Consider the following 21,676-nt stretch of genomic DNA (forward strand, 5'->3'; position numbering starts at 1 on the left):
GGTGATGGGCCATAATAATCAACTACATTGTATATTGACAAAATAAAAATTTTAAAAAATATATATATATATCAAAAAGAATACTACATATCAAAACTAGTGTAACACAGCCAATGCAGACTGAGAAAAAATATGCAGTCCTAAAATAAACATATTAGAAAAACATGAAAAATAACCATTCAATACAAAAAGACAGAATAAGAGAAAAAAGAGAAGAAAAATGACAAAAGCAGGAAACAAACCCAAAAAGTGTAGGTTTAGTTTTTAAAAAAGAAAAAGGTGGCTACAAACCTTAAGCAAATCTGATCAGGAAGAAATCACACATAACACATACACAACACTAGGAATAAGAAAAAAATTATAACAGATTATGAACGGACTAAAACATTTTGCAAGGACTTCTGTGTAACAAAAGATACTATAAACATAGTTAGGAGATAAGGAACAGATTGGAAGAAGACTTTAACACACAATGGAAAAAGGATAAATATCAGAAAATGTAAATAACTCCTACAAATCAGTAAAGAAAAAACAACCCAACACAAAATGGGCAAAAGAAAAGAACAAGAGACTTACAGGAAAAGAAACTAAGTGACTAGTAAACATAAAATGTTCAACCTCAGGGAAATAAGGGCAATGCAAATTAAAACAAGGTACCATCTCTCACCTGTCAGTTTGGCAGAAAGCAATAACAAATTATTAATCAGTAAGTATTAGCAAGGATGTGGCGGAATAAAAACTCACATACACCTGCTGATGGGAATGTAAATTGATACAACCACTGTGAAGAGCTGAAAATGCAGACATACTCCTCTTCCAGTTAAAGAGATCTGAATAAACACTCTCCTTTGTTCCCTCCCAAAACCACACTAAAAAAAAGAATAAAAAAATGTAAAAGATGTAAATGTACAAGGACAAAGAAGGAGAAGGGGCATAACAGCATACAGGAGGTTTCAACAAAACCTTCCAAAAGATGAAAAGTGAATGAATGAAACAGAGAAAGCTGAAATCTAACTGCCTAAGAAAGAAGGGAGCCAACAAAGCAGAAGCCAGGGAAGTCAGAAAAGGATGTGAATTAAGAACCATGGAGTACCTCTAAAGATAGTAGTTCAATCTGAGGTTGGAAAGAGAATGTGTGGTTGAAAATCCTTGAAAGAAACCTTCAGGCTCCCAGATCCTCTACGCTGAGGGTAAGTTTACTGTCAGGAAAATGTTAGAGATACTAAGCACAACTAAGGTAGAGATAAGCACTGCTAAGTGGGGAGGATGGGGACAGAGAGGCTGGAGTTGAGAGCGTGAAACTGCCTAAATCATTATCAGTTCTCCTCTTCTTCCTTACTAATAGAACCCCAGATTTTAAGCTGGGTATATGGCTGCCCATAATAAAAACTCCTTTTCCTAGTATCCCTTCTATGAGAAGTGGACATACATATTGGCTGGTAACATATGAGCAGGGCATGTGGGGCAGTTTCCAGAAACATCCTGGATGCTGAGCCCTCTGCCTTTCTCCCTTCCTCCATCCTACTGTCTGAAATTTGGGAACTACAATCTGGACCATGAGAACAAGGACCATCCTGTAGGTTTTACGCAGCAAAAAGCTGGAAGGAGTCTGAGCTCCAATAAACTTCACAGAACTACCATACCAGCCCCGGACTACCAGAACCACCTACCTGCCAAGTTTTTACACAAGAATAAAATCTTAGTTTAACTCACTGATAATTTGGGATCTATCACATAGAGTTGAACCTAACCTTAATAAAGACATCATACTAAAAACAGATAATATGAAAGACTGCATACATGACTGTTGAGATCCCCAACCTCCACTGCCACCAATCAAATTTCAGAAAACTGACAAACAGACTTTTTCATGGAAGGAGATTTGAAGCTTTCTCCCTAAAGAAACTGATCACCACAAAAGAAATGACACAATGCTGGTATCTGGAGTTTCCAAAAACTAAACAAAAAACCAGCATGGGGCCGGCCCGGTGGCGCACTGGAGAGTGCGCCGCTTGGGAGCGCGGCCGCGCTCCCGCCGAGGGTTCGGATCCCATGTGGAGACTGGTTCCCGCTCACTGGCTGAGCGCAGTGCGGGCGCAACACAGAGGGTTGCGATTCCGTTGCCGGTCCCCGGTACGGGCGCGACACCGAGGGTTGCGATCCCGTTACCGGTCAGTAAAAAAAGACAAAAAAAAAAAAAAACCCAGCATGGTTCCCATCTGGTCACCCTAAAGTTCACCATTTACCAAGCCTCTTCCAATCAATTTTTAGTAAAAGCCACTTTATAAAAGATGAAGTACCACACAAATGAGTTTTTAAGTAATTGTTCTCATTAATATCATGTACATGAATGTATATTTTAGGACATTTTAATAATAACACCTACAAGTTAGTAATGAAAAGATGAGTCTATCACTGGACCTGAATGTGGACTTATCAAGCTAGCTTCTATTCTTTAGAAATTAGTTTAAACACTCTTCAAAGTTCATTAGTTTAGAAGTCCTATAATTTAAAAAAAATGTAAATTAATGTTCAGTGTACACAATTATCCAAACACTAATTATTGAAAATAAAATATTCTGCTTGATTTGAATGAACATCTCACAACTGTCTGATTCACAACTATCGGATTTTACAACATATACACCCAAGGAACTTTTGTACACACCTCCATCATAAAATATAATAGCCTGTAGTATATTTATTAGCTTATCCTAACTATATTAGAAGATCAAAAAGTGAAAAAATCTTAATATTTGTTGAATGAATGTGCTAGAAGAATGTATACAAGTGACTAAAGAAACATGGTGAGTTTCAAAGAGACTATCTCTGTAACAGCTCCACTCCCTAGAAGCAGTTCACACATTTATGCCTTGTAAAAGAATAAAGAAATGAACAAATGAATGAAGTTTTAAAGTTCATAGCAGAACCCCATCCAAACTAACATCCACTATCCCTTGTCTGTTAGTCTTAAACCCATGAGCCAACAGCAGCTAAGATCCCAAGCTCCTTAAGGGTTGGAACCAAACCTAATCTATTCAACAAGATTTTTATCATAGGGTTCATTATACCACAACTATGCGTTTTTAATACTAATGGAAAATCCTCACTGAATGCTACTCACATATACATAAAAACTGCTTTGAAGAGGATTTTTTTAAATATGTTAATTCTAAAGAAATGGCTAATTATTCCCAGATAACTTTTAAAATGCTTATGCTAAGTGATCAGACTAATGATCCTTGCAGCCCAACAGTTTTAGCTCTAAAATTGACACCAACGGGTCATAATCTGCCTGAGCAATCTATTCAGTATCCCTTCCTCTGGGACCCTTCCCACATCCAACCTAATCTTGCTTTGATCCATGGGGGACTGAGAAGTGAAGGGGGCTGGGTGACCCAGACAAGGGCAATTAAATTAGCCCATTTTCCATCATAATTAGGTGCAAACCAATCGAATGAGAGGCCTCACACAGATTTTTATCAGACCTAGGAAGAAAAGAACTCTTTTTCTGTAAGACACTGAAAGTGTTATGGACCATTATAATTACACTAGAGCCCTCAGCGGCAATCTCTCTCAATACTTGAACAAAGTTCACCTACAGTTGTGTTTCTCCTGTGAAACAAAGGGAGTACATTACACATAAGAAATGAGATCACGAATAAGGTAAGCCAAAAAAAAAAAACAAAACTGTTTAACTATAAAGTGCTTATAAAAATGTTCTGTCGGGCTGGCCTGTTATTCAGTTGGTTCAAGGTCAAAGGTTCGGATCCCCTTACCTGCCAGCCGCCAAAAAAACAATTTTCTGTATACCAACTTAAGTATCACAAAAGGAACTTTCACCAAATACAGCATGAGCTCAACAAGCATTACCTAAAACAATAAATTTACTCCATTATGTGTATGCCTGTTTGTGAACAAACATTTTAAGTACCTTATCTTGAACGTTCTGTCACTCAGGTTTTATTTCAAATAATTGTAGCTCCTAACTTTTAGAATTCTCCGTCCTTTTAATTATTTTGAACTTAATAAGATGGCCCACCTCAAGTGGACAATGTAATGAGTAATAAACAGACAGTGTCCCAATTCCCCCACTTCCCTCAAGCAACTACTATTATGAAATCTAAATTTGGCCCAAGAAAGTCATAAGACAATGATGGGGAAAAGAGGGAAGAGGGGCATCTTCAGTTAGAGACCTAAAAAAGTGAAAACTAGTTCTGAGTAAATGTGGCAAGAGAGATCAGTTCGCGGCAGACTTTCCTCACAGATATCGCATCGACCGAGTCCGGGCCGACCAAGGGCTGGAGCGGGCGTACAGGCCGGAGGACCAGGCAGGGCCACCGCGGGCCTGTGGGGCCCTTCCTGCTCACCAAGAAAGAATGCAGACCACACCTACGCGTCCGGGTGGGGCGGCCCGGCCTGGGTCAGGGCTTTGCGAGACAGAGGAAAGCAGGAAGGGGGACGGTTAGGGGCGGCTGGCTGTAGACAACCTCCCCCCTCCCGGCCCCGCGCCCACCTCAGGAGCGTCTCGAGCGCTCCCTCGTGCTTGTCCAGCGGGCGGCCGACCGCGGCACGGCGCAGCTTGCTGAGCTCCTCGGCCGCGCGGCAATACTGGGCCTGCTCCTCCCCGCCGCTCGGGTAAGTCTGCTGGATGAACTTCACCAGCGGCTTGGCTAGGTCCACCTCCGAGGTCTTTTTCAGCTGCACCGAGATGAACGTCGCCATGATGAGCGCCTCGGCCGCCGTTTGGGCCAAATAAACGGCGGGACAGCAACTAGGGCAGAAGCCCCCAGGGTACCGGACTGGCGGACCGACGGGCTGACGGACGTGCGCTCGGCCTGCGTTTTGTATCCGGCCACTTCCGGGAGCTGCGACGCAGGCGCATTCGGCGCAGAGCGCGCGCTCCGCCCGCGGTCACGTGGAGATGTAAAGGCGGAGGCGCAGCTCACCTGGGCTTAGTTCAATCCCGCTGTGCCGTAACCTGGCTTTGTTGGCGTTTGGAAGTCCCTCTTACTGCCCCTTGGGTGGACTGAGGGCTTCCACCTATTCCTCCGTTCGAACGTCCCGGTGAAGTACTCCCGTTACTGCCACCTGCGAGAGTTTGCGGCTACCTTCCCAAGAACTTGCAGCCCTAGGGTTATTGTGACCTGTGATAGTTTGTTCAGCTATTGGCGGGCTGCTGTGTACAGGTAATAAGTGCAGAGTGAACCTAGGCAAGGTCCCTGCCATTTCGTAGCTTACAGTCAGGTATATCGTGAGACCATTTCAGAAATCCTCACAAGAGATCATGAAAGCTAACAGCAGAAGTGAGCCAAATTGATATATTATTGAGTTAAAATTTTAAGAATTTATCAATGATAGGAAAGTAAAGAAAGGGAGTAATCAAGGGCTGCTGGTTTGGGGAGCCTCAATATCTGAGTGTTTGGTGGAATTATTTATTAATAAATGGGATAACCCACTGATGGGGGCAGAGGGGAAGGACCGTGTTTACATCTCATGACTGAAGAATGGAAAAGTAACAAAATGTCCTCTGCAGGGAAAATGGAATCAGTTTGGTTCAGAGGTCTAGCCCTCTCCTGTCTCCCAGGAAGCAGTAAATAAATGTCTTCATATAAAACACACTTGAGTTTCCTTGTAAGAAAATTATGCATATACACAAAACATGTAATTTAATTTACCTTCACTTAATATTTTTGATCATACATTAATGAAAACCAAATTCTATAAGCTTCGTGGTACAAAGTATCGATAACAATTGGATGACCATACTAAGTTATTCAGCAAATACTTTTTGAGTTTCCACTGTGTACCCAGCAAAATTTAAGTCAAGAGAATTCTATAACTAGTCAATCTATCAATCTATTGTATATAGAGGTCTTGATTCCAGCCTCATAGAGAATAGTTCAGCGGATAATTCACAGGAGGTCTAGGGAAATAGTTAAGAGAAGTCCTAAAATGGCTTCTCTGCAGCAAGCAGAAAATGCAGCCATCCCAGATTAAAGCAGGAAGGGTGAAGAGCTCCAGGAGATAGATCCCATAGACAAAAAAAGAAAGGTTGACGGGATTAGATAAAATAAAAACCACCAGGTTTCTCCCTGGAAAAATTACTCTTTTCTCTTTGTGATTAACAAGTAAATTGTAGGAATACAATTTGAGACTGTATTAACACATTGTTCCTCATTAAACTTTTTTCCACTAGTTTTAGCATACTTTGACGACTCTTGCCTAAATCTAGTATTGCTATGATGTTTGCAAAATGGTCATTTTCTTATTCATTATTCCACCTATATTTATTAGTTGGCATTATTCTATAAAAGAGTCTTCCTTTCTCCCCCACTTACTTACTTATTTATATATTTATTTATAGCAGCATGGGCTCATGGATTTTTATTTTATTCAGTAGATTATAATCAATTACTATCATTATTTTGACGCTCTAATTGTTCAAGTTTTGGTTAATGGGAGCACCTTCAAACTGGTTCCTATGTTCTTTCTCCCCCAACCTTTCAGTTTTTAAAATTTCAAACATAGCATAGAATTTTACAGTGAATACCCACATACACTCCTCCTAGATTCTAACATTAACATTTTATTGTGCTTGCTTTATCCTTCATCTGTACTTCTAATGATCCTTCTATTCATCCCTAAATCTATCTTACTTTTTGGATCCATTTCACAGTATATTGCAAGCATCAGAAAGGAAAAGTAGAATAAATAACTTGATTGGTGAATAGGTAATAGGTGGGAGTCAAAAGCTTTTATTTAAGTTATATCAATGGGGACCCCAGAAGCAGGTGTAAGGCAAACATGGCGTCGGCGGTGCTGGCGGTGCCTACGCTGCGGACGTGGGCAGTCCTTACAGCCCCGCTGAGCCCCCATCCAGCTACCGCTCTTGCCATCAGGTACGCATCCAAGAAGACAGGTGGCAGCTCCAGAAACCTCGGTGGCAAGTCACCAGGCATCAAGAACATGGAAGGTCACTGTGTTCATGCTGGCAACATCTTTGGGACTCAGCGCCATTTCTGCTGGCACCCAGGTGCCCACGTGGGGATGAGGAAAAGGAAGTGCCTGTATGCTCCAGAGGAGGGGATAGTCCACTACACTAAGGAGGTCTATGTACCCAATCCTAGTGACCCAGAGGCTGTGGATCTGGTCACCAGGCTGCCCAGGGGTACTGTGCTCTACAAGACTTTTGTCAACATGGTTCCTGCCAAGCCTATGGGCACCTTTAAACTGGTAGCAGTGCTTTGAAGCCCTGCTTGAGGCCATTGGACAGAGACTGGAGCCCAGGTGACCGGAGTGGGTGATACCAGAAGTCAAGGGTTGGGGTGATAACAAGGCCTCCCAAGGAAGAGGTCTGCTTGGTGGACTCTGCAGGAGATTCTGTGACTGCTGGGAAGCCTTTTGGGATACTTGACCTGAGGCCAAAAGTAAAGTTAACTGGAATCTTGAAATAAATAAATAAATAAACTGTATCAATGAATGTCATTTAAAGCTGACAAATCAAATAGCAGAAGGAAGTAAGGAAAAAGTGGACAAAGTAATTAAGAAAAAGGCATTAGTATAAATATAACAATTAAAACAAAAACATAAATTTTCCTAAATACCAAAACAGGTCACATAGAGAAACACAGTAAAAATAACAATACATAGTATAGCACCAAATAATACAACAAAATTGAGATCAAACGTAACAATCATATAAGAAATATATTTGGATTTAAATAAACCACTGAAAGAAAAAGACTTTTAAATTGACTCACAAAGGAAAACCCAAAAGTGATAAATTATAAAAGTGGCTACAAATTCTTTCCCTCCCTTCATCAATGACTTTGCAATATGACATTGCAAATCTTCCCATCAATAGGTGGAGTCTATTTCTTCACCCCTTAAGTCTGGGTAGTTAATGGGAACTGCATCAGCTAATACAGTATTAGCAATTGTGACACAAACAAACACTTTGTCATCAAGGTTTGTCCTCTCTTGCTGCACTTGAAACCCTGTAACTTCCATGTGTGCAGTTCAGCCTGCTGGATTATGAGAAACAAGTGGCCTAGTCACTCCCCTAGCCCTAGCCAACAGACTGCTAGTTGTCAGATGTGAATGAGGCTATCTTAGATCATCCAGCCACCAGCCAACCCTCCAGCTGACCTCAGACTCATAAGCAAGTCCATCAAAGATCGGTTGAGCCAGCCTAGACCAGAAATGCTGAGCCAATTTATGGAACCATAGCTAAATAAATGGCTGTTGTTTTAAACCACTAACTGTTGGTATGATTTGTTAGGTAGCAAAGGCTAACTGACACTATCAATATGGTACATACAAGCAACACACCCAAAGCAAAATGACTCAGAAAGGCTAAGTAGAAAGGAATGGACAGAGATATACCAGGTGCTATGGACTGAGTGTGTCTCCACAAAATTCACATATTGAAGCCCAGTTCACAATGTGATGGTACCAGGAGATGTGACTTCTGGGAAATAATTCAGTCATGAGAGTAGAGCCGTCATGAATGGAATTAGTGCTCTCATAAGAAGAGACACGGAAGAGCTTGCTTTCTCTCTCTCACTCCGCCATGTGAGGATATAGCAAGAAGGCGTCATCTACAAACAACAGAGAGGGCCCTCATCAGACCCCAACCATGCTGGCACCCTTAACTCAGACTTCCCAGCCTCTAGAACTGTAAGAAATAAATGCTTATTGTTTAAGCCACCCAGTCTATGATAATTTGTTATAGCAACCTGAACTGACTTAAGACACCAGGCAAATGGAAATAATAAGAACGTAGAGGTTGTTATTTTGATATCAGACAATTCAAGCCAAAAAGACTGAAATGTAGTTAAGGACATTGTATAATGCTAAAGGCTACAATTGTAGCTAAAAGCCACAGTAAAGATAAAAGTTTGGAAAACTATGTATCCGATAACTCAAAATATCTATGTACAAATAATATAGTATTCACCATAATAAAAAAGAAACTACAAGATTAGGTTTCCAAGTAATCATTTGAAATCTGTGGCCAACTCTATGAGTTACTAGGGGAATTAAAAAGAATATTACTCAGAGATGGCCCAAAGAAGATACATTTGGAAGCAAGTTAGGTGGATTAAGTCTGCTCTGAATAATTACATTTACTACTAACTTCATTATGAGAAATGTGGCCTTGTAAATTTTAGGGCAGGTGAGAAAGTATCTATCTTTCACCTTGTGGTTAGGCTGTACTCTCTATAAAAAATAATACTTATCCTTGGGACATGGTGATTCAACAGTCACCTGCAACACAATTAAGAGAACAAAGAGGCTCATCTACAACTCACAGTAGAAGTAAGTTCCTTCCACCTATCTTCTACTTTTTTGTGGAACCTGGATAGTCAATGTTCCCTCCCTAACCTGAGTATGAGAAAACTCCACTACCTTTATCTAGCACACATTCTCCTGGGGTATCTAGCCTAGTGTTTCCCAAATGGGGGTAATTTTGCCTCTCAGGGACATCTGGCACAGTCTGGAAACATTTTTGGTTGTCACAACTTTTGGGGAGTGGATGCTACTGGCAGCCAGTGGGTAGAGGCTGGGGATGCCTCTAAACATCATATAATGCATAGGACAGTCCCCCACAACAAAAAATCATCAAGCCCAAAATGTCAGTAGTTTCAAGGGTAAGATTTGCTTGAGAAGCATACTGTTCAGAATAGACTACAAATTTTGAGGAATGCACTGCTAGGTGTACAGTCTGATCCATTTGGAAGGGGTGAGTTTATCAAAAGAATGAATGAAGGCTTACTTTGAAAGGCTAGAGGAAGGAAGCATTGTTGCAGAAATATTGGTGCAAGAATAGGTGAGAAAAATTAGGAAGTGGAATATACCAGTGAGGATTAAACTTCTTGAGCACTTTACATTAGGCTAAGGAGAAGGTCATTGTCATTTTCTTTGTTAACCCAATCCTCAATAAAGAGAGAATGAAGGAACAAGACAGCAAAGAATGTGACTGGCCCCACAGTCACACCTCTGCTGATCCCATGGGGAGGAAGCTTCATCTTGTTGTGGTGGCCAGCAGCAACATGATTAGTGGTTTATGCAGAAAGGAGAGCACCAAAGAGAACACACATGTGAAAGACGAGTTTAGGAGCACAACTAAGGAGTTTCACAGAAGTTGCTCTGTCTAGTAGGTATTGCAGTCTTCCTACCTCCCATGTACCTTCACCCATTCACCCTTCTCTGAGCAAGTATTCTGATCTTTACCTGGGTATCCTCACCTCTCCCTCTTTGTTCTTTGTCTTAAGCCTTAGTGTGGAATATACTATAAAGCATATATACTTCACAGGGCCTGGTTTTCCAGAGTCTTGCAGTTTCAAATATTGACCTTGCAGAGGACTGAAAATTTTCCCCAGGCTATTCAGTCTCTGTTGCAAGATAAGAATTGTGGCACAGCAAGGTTGCTGGCTCAAAGACAGATTAGTTACTGATTGATATCTAAGTTGCTGGAAAAGAGAGAGAAGGAATGTTTGCTAAGATCAAGCTTTTGTTGGTAGCTTTACTGGAATGTCATCTGGCTTGTTTCACTGAAAATTACCAGCCTATGTTATTAAACTGTAACTCTCTTCCTGTAACTTCCTGGTCTGGAAAATAAATGCAGGAAGAGAACCCCAATTCAGGGTTAATTTCCCAAAGAAGGGTGGCCTCTCGCTGGAGGGAGCATTCCCAGGGAAGTTAACCACTTTGGGGCTTCTCACTGCTCAGAAGAGATGGGCTTTGAGTAATCCTTTGCATCTCCATCACCAAGGGGAAGTTGGGTGACAAATCCATGGGGGGTGAAGCAATACAAAGCAACACCTTAGGGGATTAGGATGTGGCTCAGGCCTTAGGTCATTAGTGTAATCCCATCCTAAAGCCCCAGTAGTTCAGGAAAAAAAAAAAAAAACAGGACTTAATTCTGGCTATTGAGATATAAAAAGAGGTTTGCCAGAGGTATTTCCCTAGATGTGGATGAGGAAACCTACCTCTGTGTATCAGAGTTCTTACTTGCACACAATAGAAAATAATTTGTTAAAAGGTATCAGGGAGCTCACAGAATCTCTGGGAAGGCCAGAGAATCAGGCTTCAGGAGGGCGACACAGTAGAATATATCCTATTGCAGTACTGCTCCATTGAAAACACTACTGCTGCCCCTCTGAGCACAAATACCCCACTGGCAATAGGTGCTAGGCCCTGGGCGCTTCCACCTGAACCTCTGCAACTTCTCCTTCTGGAGATAGTACTGCCACCCTTGCCAGAAGCATTTCTTCTTTTTTTTTTTTTTTTTCCTTCCTTTTTGTCTTTTTTACTGACCAGCAACAGGATCACAACCCTCGGTGTCGCACCCGCACCGCACTCAGCCAGTGAGCAGGAACCGGTCTCCACATGGGATCCGAACCCTTGGCGGGAGCACTGCCGCGCTCCTAAGCAGTGCACTCTCCAGTGCGCCACCGGGCCGGCCCGCCAGAAGCATTTCTGTGTGGTTCTTGCGTCTTCGTGTCAACAGATTCTACAGAGCTGCAAGGGAGACTGGAAAATGGAATTTTGGAATTTCATATTGGGGAAATAGGAACTCATAAAATGGAGAATTCCCCATAGGAAAGGTTTTCAAAGGTGCCTTGTGGCTATGAAGAATGCATATGTCCACTCCAGATTCTACAGAGCTGCAAGGGAGACTGGAAAATGGAATTTTGGAATTTCATATTGGGGAAGTAGGAACTCATAAAATGGAGAATTCCCCATAGGAAAGGTTTTCAAAGGTGCCTTGTGGCTATGAAGAATGCATATGTCCACTCTATCTTGGGAGTTGTTGTCAACAGTTTTGTAACCTTGATGGGGAATTAGCCTTATGATGAAATGGACATGCCAGAAGTCAGAAAGGAGAGTTGGAAAAAAAAATTGCACGGACTATGATATCTCTGAGATGCTGAATCAAACTAGAGCTAAAGCCCACCCTATTTCTGGGATCTAGGTTTATGGCCAGTAAATCTCTATTGTTGTTGGAACCTGTTTGCATTGAATTTTCTGTTACTTACAAATGAATGTATCCTAGTTGTAATAACATATAAATAAAAAATCAATGAAAAACACTCCTAAATTCTTAACAGTGGAATTACTGGATTACAGGGTATGTGCATTTTAAATTTGTAAATATGTTATACTAAATTACCTTCTAAAAGTTTTCACTATTTTTTATTTACACTAATAGTTTGTGATAGTTTTCTCACACCAACACTAAATTTTATCCTACCTTTTAATATTTATGAACCTGTTAGATAAAAGTTGTATTTCATTGTGCTTTTAATCTTTATGTTTAATTAATTAACTATAAATGAAGTCAAAACTCTTTAAATATTAATTATTTACTTATTAGTTATTTAGTCAGCCCTCCATATCCACAGGTTCTGCATCTGTAGATTAAACCAACTATGGATAGAAAATATTTGGGGAAAAAAAGAACAACAAAAATAACACAAATAAAAAACATACGGCATAACAACTATTTCCATAGCATTTACATTATATTTGTTGTTGTAAGTAATTTAGAGATGATTTAAAGTATACAGGAGAATGTGCATAGGTTATATGAAAATACTATGCCATTTTACATAAGGAACTTGAGTATGGAGGGGGGTCCTGGAACCAATCCCCTTCGGATACTGAGGGACGACTGCAGAGAGTACTTCAAAAAGTTCATGGAAAAATAGAATTAAAAGATAATATGAAACTTTCCACAGACTTTTTGAAGTACCCTTGTATATGTCTTCTGACTGCTTGTTTTTGTCCTTTGGCCATTTTTTTCTATTGGATTACTCATCCTTTTCCTTATTGATTTATAATTGTTCTTTGTTATTAAGAATATCATTATTTTGACATATATTTGCACTGCCATTTTTTCATTTGTCTTTTGGTATATGTATCTGTGTTTAACAATCAAACTAAATGGGTGTACACAGTACATCATGTGTACTGTATATTTGTGTCCTTCCATAGTAGGTTCAAGAACGGAGTCCAAAGGATCAATCCTGCTTATAACCAGCTTTAAGAAAGAAGGATGGAAAATTGCTAGTCCACACAGACCCCGGTTTCTGCTACATCGAACCACAAGATGGCAGTGTTGAAACACAGATCTGCTATATCAAGCCCTTTCACAGGATGGAGCTACTAAAACTTTAAGTGCTCTGACAATCCATGGTTCCAAAATTACAAACACAGACTCCTTCCTAGCACACACTTGTGATGTTGGAGTAAAATTTGTAGGAGCTGAGCAAGAAATCTGTCCTTCCAGCCAGCGATGTTAAGCCCAGGTTAGCAGTCCAGGCTCCCCTCTCCTTCATGGTGAAATTCTCCTGGGTAGGTCAGGGTGGCCTCAATCCATCAGAGGTGATACAGTAACATCTACCTTTCTAAAGGAATTGGTCCGGATCTCAATAACTTTCTTCCAGGAAGTCTCCTTAGTCTTTGGGAAAATTTGCCAACTTTCTCTCAGCAACCTTAAAACTCCGTGGGACGTGATGAAACAAGCTGCATTGTCAACTCCCAAAATGCCCACCTGCCTTACATCTACCTAATTAAAAGAAACCCCTCAATGTGTCTAACAGAACATAGGACTATAGGGGGATCTCCACCAACAGGAATGCAGCTATTTTAAATGATAGTTTCTCTGCTAATAAAAATGTATAATTCTACCTTGCTGAGCAGTTCATTATATACAAAAATAAGATTTTACTGAACACATTACTTGAAAAGCTGTTTTCTTTAGTTATTTGAGGCAGTTCAGTCCAGTGGATGAGAATGTCTGGAATCTCAACTGCCAGAGTTTGCCTCCTAACTGCAATATTTGTTAGCTGTGTGATTCTGGGCCATTTACTCAATATCTCCAAGCCCCATTCTTCACCTAAAGATCATAATTAATACTGTCTACCCCTAAGGGTTACTGCGAAAATTAAATAAGATATCTTAAATACTTGACAGGTTGCCTGGCACACAGTAAATACTCAATGTTAGCTGCTACTGCTGCTGTTATTACTACTATCATTATTTTACCACCATCACTATTGAAAGCCCCTTTTTGTATCTTCTCAATGTCTGGAAGTAGAAATAGTTCATCCTTAGAAAGAAAACAACCTTACTGTTAACAAATCATGGATAGAGTCTAGAGAATTTTTGTTTTTTAACTTTTTTCACCAAATCTCATTTCAGTTCCCCGTGAGTCAGCCTCTTACAAATACTGACTACTTTTTAAACCATAACTTTAATACTATACTCTGCTATTAAAAGAAGAACTTTAGACAAAGTTAAGAGAGTTTACTTGAGTAAAAGAACAACTTATGAATTGGGAGGGACCAAAATGAACAGGAGATTGTGGGCTCCACTCTGGCAGCATGAGGAACAAGTTACCTGATTGGCTACATCTAAGTATTTGCCTAGATGTTACAAGAAATGCCTCCAACTTAAGTTTCAGTTTGCTTATGTAAGAGGTCCAGGTGCAGAGACAACCTCGGGCTAGAGGACTCCTGATCTGCTTTAACACTGCTAATACATTCCATTGCCGTGGGACTGATTTTAACCAATTTTCTATTGTTCCGTATTTAGGTTGTTTTCACTTTAAAAATTTTTTAACTTATTTTAATATTTATTTGTACATATCTGTGGGATATAGTGTATTGTTTCAAAATATGCATATACTGTACAATGATTCACTTAGGGTTGATAGCTTAGTTTTGTACCCATTAGTCCACCACTTTTCCTCCTTGCCACCCTGCCCAAAGCCTTCAAGCCACACCCCACTGGCAGCCTATCACATCCACACTTTCTCCACCTTCCTTTCCTTTTTTCTCTTTATTTCTTTTTATTTTAACATTTCCTTGTACTTATTTGTGGGGTACAGTATATTGTTTCAGTGCATGCATATATGGCACAATGATTCACTTAGGGTAGAGAGGATAGTTTTGTACCCATTAGTCCACCATTTCGAGTTCTTCCCCCTACCCCCTACTTTCTACTTCTATAAGAACCACTTTTAATTTTTTATTTTATTTTTTTTTTTTTTAGTTTCCACATATGAGTGATACCATGCGGTATTTGCCTTTTGCCTGACTTACTTCACTTAACATCATGGTTTCCAGTTCCATCCATGTTGCTGCAAATATCATTTTTCTAATAGTTGAGTAGTATTCCATTGTGTTTTTACCACAGTTTTTAATCCACTCATCCTTTGTGTTTTCACTTTCTTAATGTTATAAACAATATGGCCAAGGTGGTAATAAAATCTTTATTCACATTAATTATTATTTCATTAGAATAAATTCTAAGTGAATTTGTTAAATCAAAGGACATGAACATTTTTTAAAGCTTTCGACCTGTCTTAAAAATTACACCTCATCTAGAAGAGATGTATGACTACATTTCTAACAACAGCATATGAAAGTGCAGAAACCTCAGTCAACAGCTATTTTGGTTTTTGTCTTCACCAATTAAAAAGGTGAAAAATAGTTTCTCACAGCCTTAATTTGCATTATTTTATTTATAGTAAGGCTATAAATTTTATGTTTCTTAGTCAATTTTTTTGTATTCTTTTGTAGATTGCTGTTTTGAATTTTTCTTTTGGAGAATTCATTTTTTCATATTGATTTGTAAGAGTGCTTTCTATTATAAGAATAATAACCCCTTATTTCTCATATTGCAAAAATTTCCCCCAATTTGTTGTTTGCTTTCTCATTTTATTAATGGAATTGCAAAGCACCAAGTTCCTGACATGCATAATTTTCTAGTCTTATAGACCCACACATTGTGAAATAGAACATTGGAGATGAAGTCACAATGCTCTGCATGTCCAGAGAGGGAAAAAAAAACAGGTCACATACAAGGAATCATAATAAAAATGACTCTGGACTTCTCAACAACGTTTGAAGGAAGAAGAAAATGGAACAACGTTTTCAATATGTTGAAAGAAAATGCCTTCCAGCCTAGAATTCTATAACCAGACAAACTATTGATTGCAATGTGAAGGTTAAATATAGACACTTTAAGACTTTCAAGATCTGAAAAAAAAATATCATTTGTATTGGTTTTGTCTGCTGCTATAACAAATTACTACAAACTTAGTGGCTTAAAACAACACAAACTTATCCTCTTACAGTTCTGGAGGTCAAAATTCCTAAATCAAGGTGTTAGCTTAAAACAACACAAACTTATCCTCTTACAGTTCTGGAGGTCAAAATTCCTAAATCAAGGGCTGTGTTTCTTCCAGGGGCTCCAGTGGGTTATCAGTTTCTTTGTCTTTTCTACCTGCTAGAAGCTACCTACATTCCTTGGTTTATAGCCCCTTTTTCGATATTTAAAGCCAACAGATCTCTCTGTCTCCCAATCTCTCTCTTTCTCTCTTCTCTCTCTTCCTCTCTCTCTTGTCCAAATACACATACACACATACTTCTAACCACCCTTTTATAAGGATCCTTGTAATTACATGGGACGCAGGCAGATAATCAAGGATAATCTCCCCATTTCAAGATCCTTAACTTGATCACATCTTTAAAGTCTCTTTTGCCATTTAAGGAAACATATTCACAAGTTTCAGAGATTAGAATGTGGACATCTCTGGGCCGGCCCGTGGCTCACTCGGGAGAGTGCGGTGCTGATAACACCAAGGCCACGGGTTCGGATCCTTTTTTTAAAAAAAAAAAAAAAAAAATGTGGACATCTCTGAGTAGAGGGACCATTATTCTGTCTACTACACCACCCAATCACATTGTCTTCACCAAAATGAGGGAGTAATCTGAAAATGAGGAAGACACAGAATACAGAAAATAGGATATTCAACACTGAGTAAAGAAAGAGACTCTTCGTGCTGGCGGTGAAGTCATAATGTCAAAATGACAACTGCACAACAGAGCTGATTGGGACAGTGTGACAGCCATGTCAACTGTTGTCCTCACCATGTTTCTGCTGTTGTAACATACTTTAAACTTGATGAAACTACTTTGATATGCTTAATCAAAACAGAAAATAAATCTAAATATAGAAAGAGAGATTAAGGAAAATCTAACTAGATACATGAGTTATAAAGATAACATGAACAAGACCTGGCCAGTTAACTCAATTGGTTAGAGAGAGGTGTTATAACACCAAATTCAAGAGTTTATATCCCCATACTGGCCAGCTGCCAAAAAGTAAAATAAAATAACATGAACAAGAACCAACAGAAATAACTGACATCAGATACCCCTGAGGGGTTTCAGATAATTGGAATTATCAGAGACAAATAGTAAAACAACTACATTTATTGTGTTAAAGGATACAAAAGCCATGCTTGAAGATTTCAACAGGAAACTGAAAACTATAAAAAGTGACATAGCATATTTTAGAGAGAACCAGATAGAATTTGATAACAGAAATGCTACAAATAAAATTTAAGACCAGTGAATGAGTTTCCAGCAGTTAGCAAACTGGAAGATATATAGAAAACATAATTATATAATACTACAACACTCTGCTGGTAACTATATTTGCATACATATAATAATGTAAATACTGAATATTGATTTGACCAACTATTGTAATATAACTGTATTGAGAAGATTAAGTGCAGTAGGAGAGAGAATGGCATTGTAAGAGAGATAAATTCTCATTTACTATAATAAGAAGTGACAGATAATATCTAAAGGTAGTTTATGCTTATTATTTACAAAGAGGTAGAGGTATAAATGCCAGAAGAGACCACTAAAAGAGTAAAAATTAGTTGCCTCCAGGGAGGAGGAGTGAAAAAAGTAGTGAGGAATGGGACCGGAAAAGGCTGTATTTTATTATAACCTTTTTAATACTATCTGACTTTTAAAATGTATAAATATTACTTTAGTAAAATAAAACTTAAATTAAAAAATAAGATAAAAAGCCATAATATCGGATGAGATCAGGAGGTAGAAAGAGAAAAAAAGAACTAATGTCTGAGCCCAGGGTCCCTCTAATGTTGGGGGGGGGGGGGCGGGGGCGGAAATAGGTCTATGTCTTGCATTTACCTCACAAGTAACAATAAAGAATAATTGCAAAACACCTTAAAGAGGGGGCTATCTTACTTGTCTCATCCCCTGCTAGCACACAGTGGACACTCAGCAAACATTAGAATAAATAAATGCTACGCCAGCAGTTGTATCTGCTCTGCCAAAATAAACTCCATAACCAGTTAACCAAAATTTAAACTGGTCTATAAAGCTCCTAATTCTCTTAAAAGGATGTATTTTTGCATATATAAAAAAAGAGCCTCAAAAATATAAACCAAACCTGGGAAGTATATTTGACATGAAATGACTGAAGCCACTGTTCATGTCTTTTCAAGGAGGTACACTGTCAGATTCACTGAAGAATAGAATTAGGCTATGGAAAGGCAAGTCACAATAATGAATGAATTTGATAGCCAAAGACAGTATTAAGTTAGGGCAGAGAAGAGGCGGTTTGACCAGTTATGGGAGCTTTGAAATAAACCATTTCCATCTGGCCCCGGGTAAAATTGTGAAACTGGCTTGTCCTGTACTTGTGGCCTCTACACATCCCTCACTCCTTCACCCTTTTTCTAGGCTAACAATCCCCTGGTGTTTTCTCCACTCTCCCTCGAACTTTTTCCAAATTATAAAGAAAATACGATGGTGGTATGTTGAAATTATCACCGAAGATATCCCTAATTCTTGTATCTTGATAGCCTCAGGGCAAATTTCCCAGGGTATAAACAGAGAGTGCACCACTGCTGAGTTTAAATAAACTTAGATATTTTTGCCAGAGGAAAAGTCCATGTTTTCTGGCCTTTATTTTCTAGTTTTCCCCCCAGATGTGTTTTATTGAAAGCCCAGTTTCTTCCTCAAGTAGTGTAGTTAGAACTTGACATGGACCCAGTCGGAGAGGCAGTTACAGAGAAGTATAGGTCTTCAAGATGTTCAGTGATTACAAAACAGCCCTTGAAGTCAGAGACTATTCACTATGGAACCAACAGCTCCTAAACAATATTTACTTAGACAAAAAGATAATCCAATGAAAATGGAACTGAGTATTTGTGCAGGCAACTTATTTAGAATCTTCCATCCCTGCATGATTCAACATGCCCTTTTTAAAACCGACTCACCCTGATTCACATTCTGACAAATATTTTAACGCTTCACTGCTAGGGGGAAAATGGGTACTGCATTTTGACTCCAGCACATTATACTTAGTACATTCAGTCTTAACTGCAGAAAGGGATTATTGAAGATTTAGTAAATTACTATGTTACAGTGTAATACTAGATAGCCTCTTAATACTATGTGTCGTGATCTAACATCTGGAATGGCTGCAGCCATCTTGTGTCCATGAGAGAGAGTGAAGGAATTTTTGCTGAACTTTGAGTATGTACATTCAGATTTGCTCACTGCATGACCCTGAGCCTGTAATGTAACAAGAAGTCAGAGCCCCAGAAGAAAACAGACCAGCTGCTTTTCAGAAAGCTAGTCAGAGTCAGTTGAAAAGCTATCTGATGGTAAATTTGTAACTGTACTATCTAGGGTCAACAGACTTGGGGTATAGCAATCAGCTTTGCAAAGCTCCACTAAAACAAATCCAAGGGGTTGTTTAAACAAACAATCATTTTTCCTTATGAAAATTTGTGACTTCTGCTTTTATAGGTCCCATCCTTGCCTTTAGTTGCAGACACAGTCTCGGAAATCAGTGCTCCCTCTCTTATATGAGGCTACTGTAAAAAGTTCATGGGAAAATAAAAGTACGAACCTTTCCATGAACTTTTTGAAGACTTCTCATATACCTGTAAGCAAGTAAATCCTCAATATTTTCTACTAAATTCGTCTTCAATTTAACATTTATTGTGTCCCAGAATTTTTATTTTTCTTTTATCTGGAGGTCAAAAGTTATACATGAAGGATGGCAAAGCAGAAAGAACCTGGTGCCTTCATGACATCTTTATGTTACTATGAGCCTTCCTACCTCTGGACTTTTTCTTATGTGATTTAATAAATTTCCTTTTTGCTAAAGCCACAACGTTATTAGTTATTCGTTATTCTGTTATTTGTATCTGTAGGGAAAATATAGGAAAATGGTCAGGGCCCCTCAGATGTTCAGAATCTTGCTGAGCATTCGATGTAAATATGCATGTGTGCCAGGTGTTCCTTGGCTATTGTCTAATGTAGTTGCGTATGTGCGCCTAGGTGTCCTGGTTTACAGACTTAAGTATAAAGGACGAGTGGCTCTGATCCCGGGGGGGTGAAGGTGGGGGTAGGAGGCATGGGGCATGGGGAGGCCACTACTGCTGCTGGATATGCTTTAAGCTGCTGCCACCACCGAAGCTGAAGACTGGGTTCCTGTCATCTGCCAATGGCTCTGGGATCTTTCCCGAATACTTATTGTGGACCTGCATCTGAGGGGTCTGGTGACCCAGTCTGTACAAGGGATTTGAAGAGTCTGAGCCCTAGCCCAGACAATACGAATGGAAAATTAGTATAACTAAAATAATGAAACGTTTTGGCTTTAGTTAGAATTGCTTTAACCAGACAATTAGCTTACCTATTGCTGTAACCCTACAATTGGCATAGCCTGTAGCAATACAGAACCAAAAGTAAAAGAACCGAGCCACCTCCTTTCGTTGCTCTATTAAAAATTGCACCCCCTCCTGTCACACACTACTCCCTTATCCTCCCTTATTTCTCTTCATATTACTTATTGCTACCTGAAATTATGTATTTATTTGTTTACTTGTTCACTGTCTGTCTCTCACTGAAACTTAAGCTCCACAAGACAGAAAGCTTGGTCTATCCAGATGCCCAGTGTTTAGAAATTGTCTAGCATATTACAGATGCTGAATAATATTTGTTTATTTAATGTCGATTTTGTATATAAAAGTATATATTGTCTTAGACTGGGTTTCTGTGGACGATACTAACATTAATAAACACATGTATTTCAAAGGGCCTAACTTACAGCTTAGTAGGACCACAGTCCTCAGTTTTTAGAAGAGCCAAAGCCCTTAGCATAGGTTGTAGCTTAGTAGGGCAACAGCCCTTAGTTTTAGCATGACCAAAGCCCTGTAGTTTAAGGTATAGCCTAACTTTTTATTTTATTTTAGAGGAGTTTTCTTTTCAGTTTTTATTTTATCACACATTTATTCTTGTGACAAATAGATATTTAATTCTTAAACCATAGGCAGCTTTCTGTTTAAAAAACTCCATTTTCTGCCCACATAGAGTTTGAAGGTAAAAAGGTTTTGTTTAAATACAAAAAGTTAAGATGGTTTATTTCCATTGCCTCCACTCCCTGCCACCCTCCCTGCCCCCAACCATAAGCCAGAGGCCACTTTTGGGATATTTTCTGGGAACGATTGTGTTCCCGAAAAGTACTGTTTTCAAAAGGCCATAGTACTCTTTTATAGCATTTTTTAAAATTTTTTATTTTATTTTAGAGGAGTTTTCTTTTCAGTTTTTATTTTATCACACATTTATTCTTGTGACAAATAGATATTTAATTCTTAAACCATAGGCAGCTTTCTGTTTAAAAAACTCCATTTTCTGCCCACATAGAGTTTGAAGGTAAAAAGGTTTTGTTTAAATACAAAAAGTTAAGATGGTTTATTTCCATTGCCTCCACTCCCTGCCACCCTCCCTGCCCCCAACCATAAGCCAGAGGCCACTTTTGG

At 39.2% G+C, this 21,676-nt stretch overlaps 1 protein-coding gene and 1 pseudogene across 4 annotated transcripts in view; one reads left to right on the forward strand and one right to left on the reverse strand.

Moving 5' to 3' along the window:
* PDCD6IP (programmed cell death 6 interacting protein) overlaps positions 1 to 4,794 on the reverse strand; it is a 74,496-nt gene extending 69,702 nt beyond the window's left edge. For 2 of the 4 annotated variants that reach the window (XM_008585172.1, XM_008585171.1), the window contains exon 1: positions 4,517 to 4,794. In XM_008585172.1, coding sequence (XP_008583394.1) covers positions 4,517 to 4,725 — 209 coding nt within the window. In that variant the 5' untranslated portion in view covers positions 4,726 to 4,794. The remainder of the gene's footprint in view (positions 1 to 4,516) is intronic. The other 2 variants (XM_008585169.1, XM_008585168.1) reach the window with 1 other exon arrangement.
* A 2,013-nt stretch (positions 4,795 to 6,807) lies between these two features.
* On the forward strand, positions 6,808 to 7,429 carry LOC103600831 (annotated as a pseudogene).
* The last annotated feature ends 14,247 nt before the right edge of the window (positions 7,430 to 21,676 follow it).

Source organism: Galeopterus variegatus, unplaced genomic scaffold (assembly GCF_000696425.1).
Source record: "Galeopterus variegatus unplaced genomic scaffold, G_variegatus-3.0.2 Scaffold3476, whole genome shotgun sequence".
Classification (NCBI taxonomy): Eukaryota; Metazoa; Chordata; class Mammalia; order Dermoptera; family Cynocephalidae; genus Galeopterus; species Galeopterus variegatus.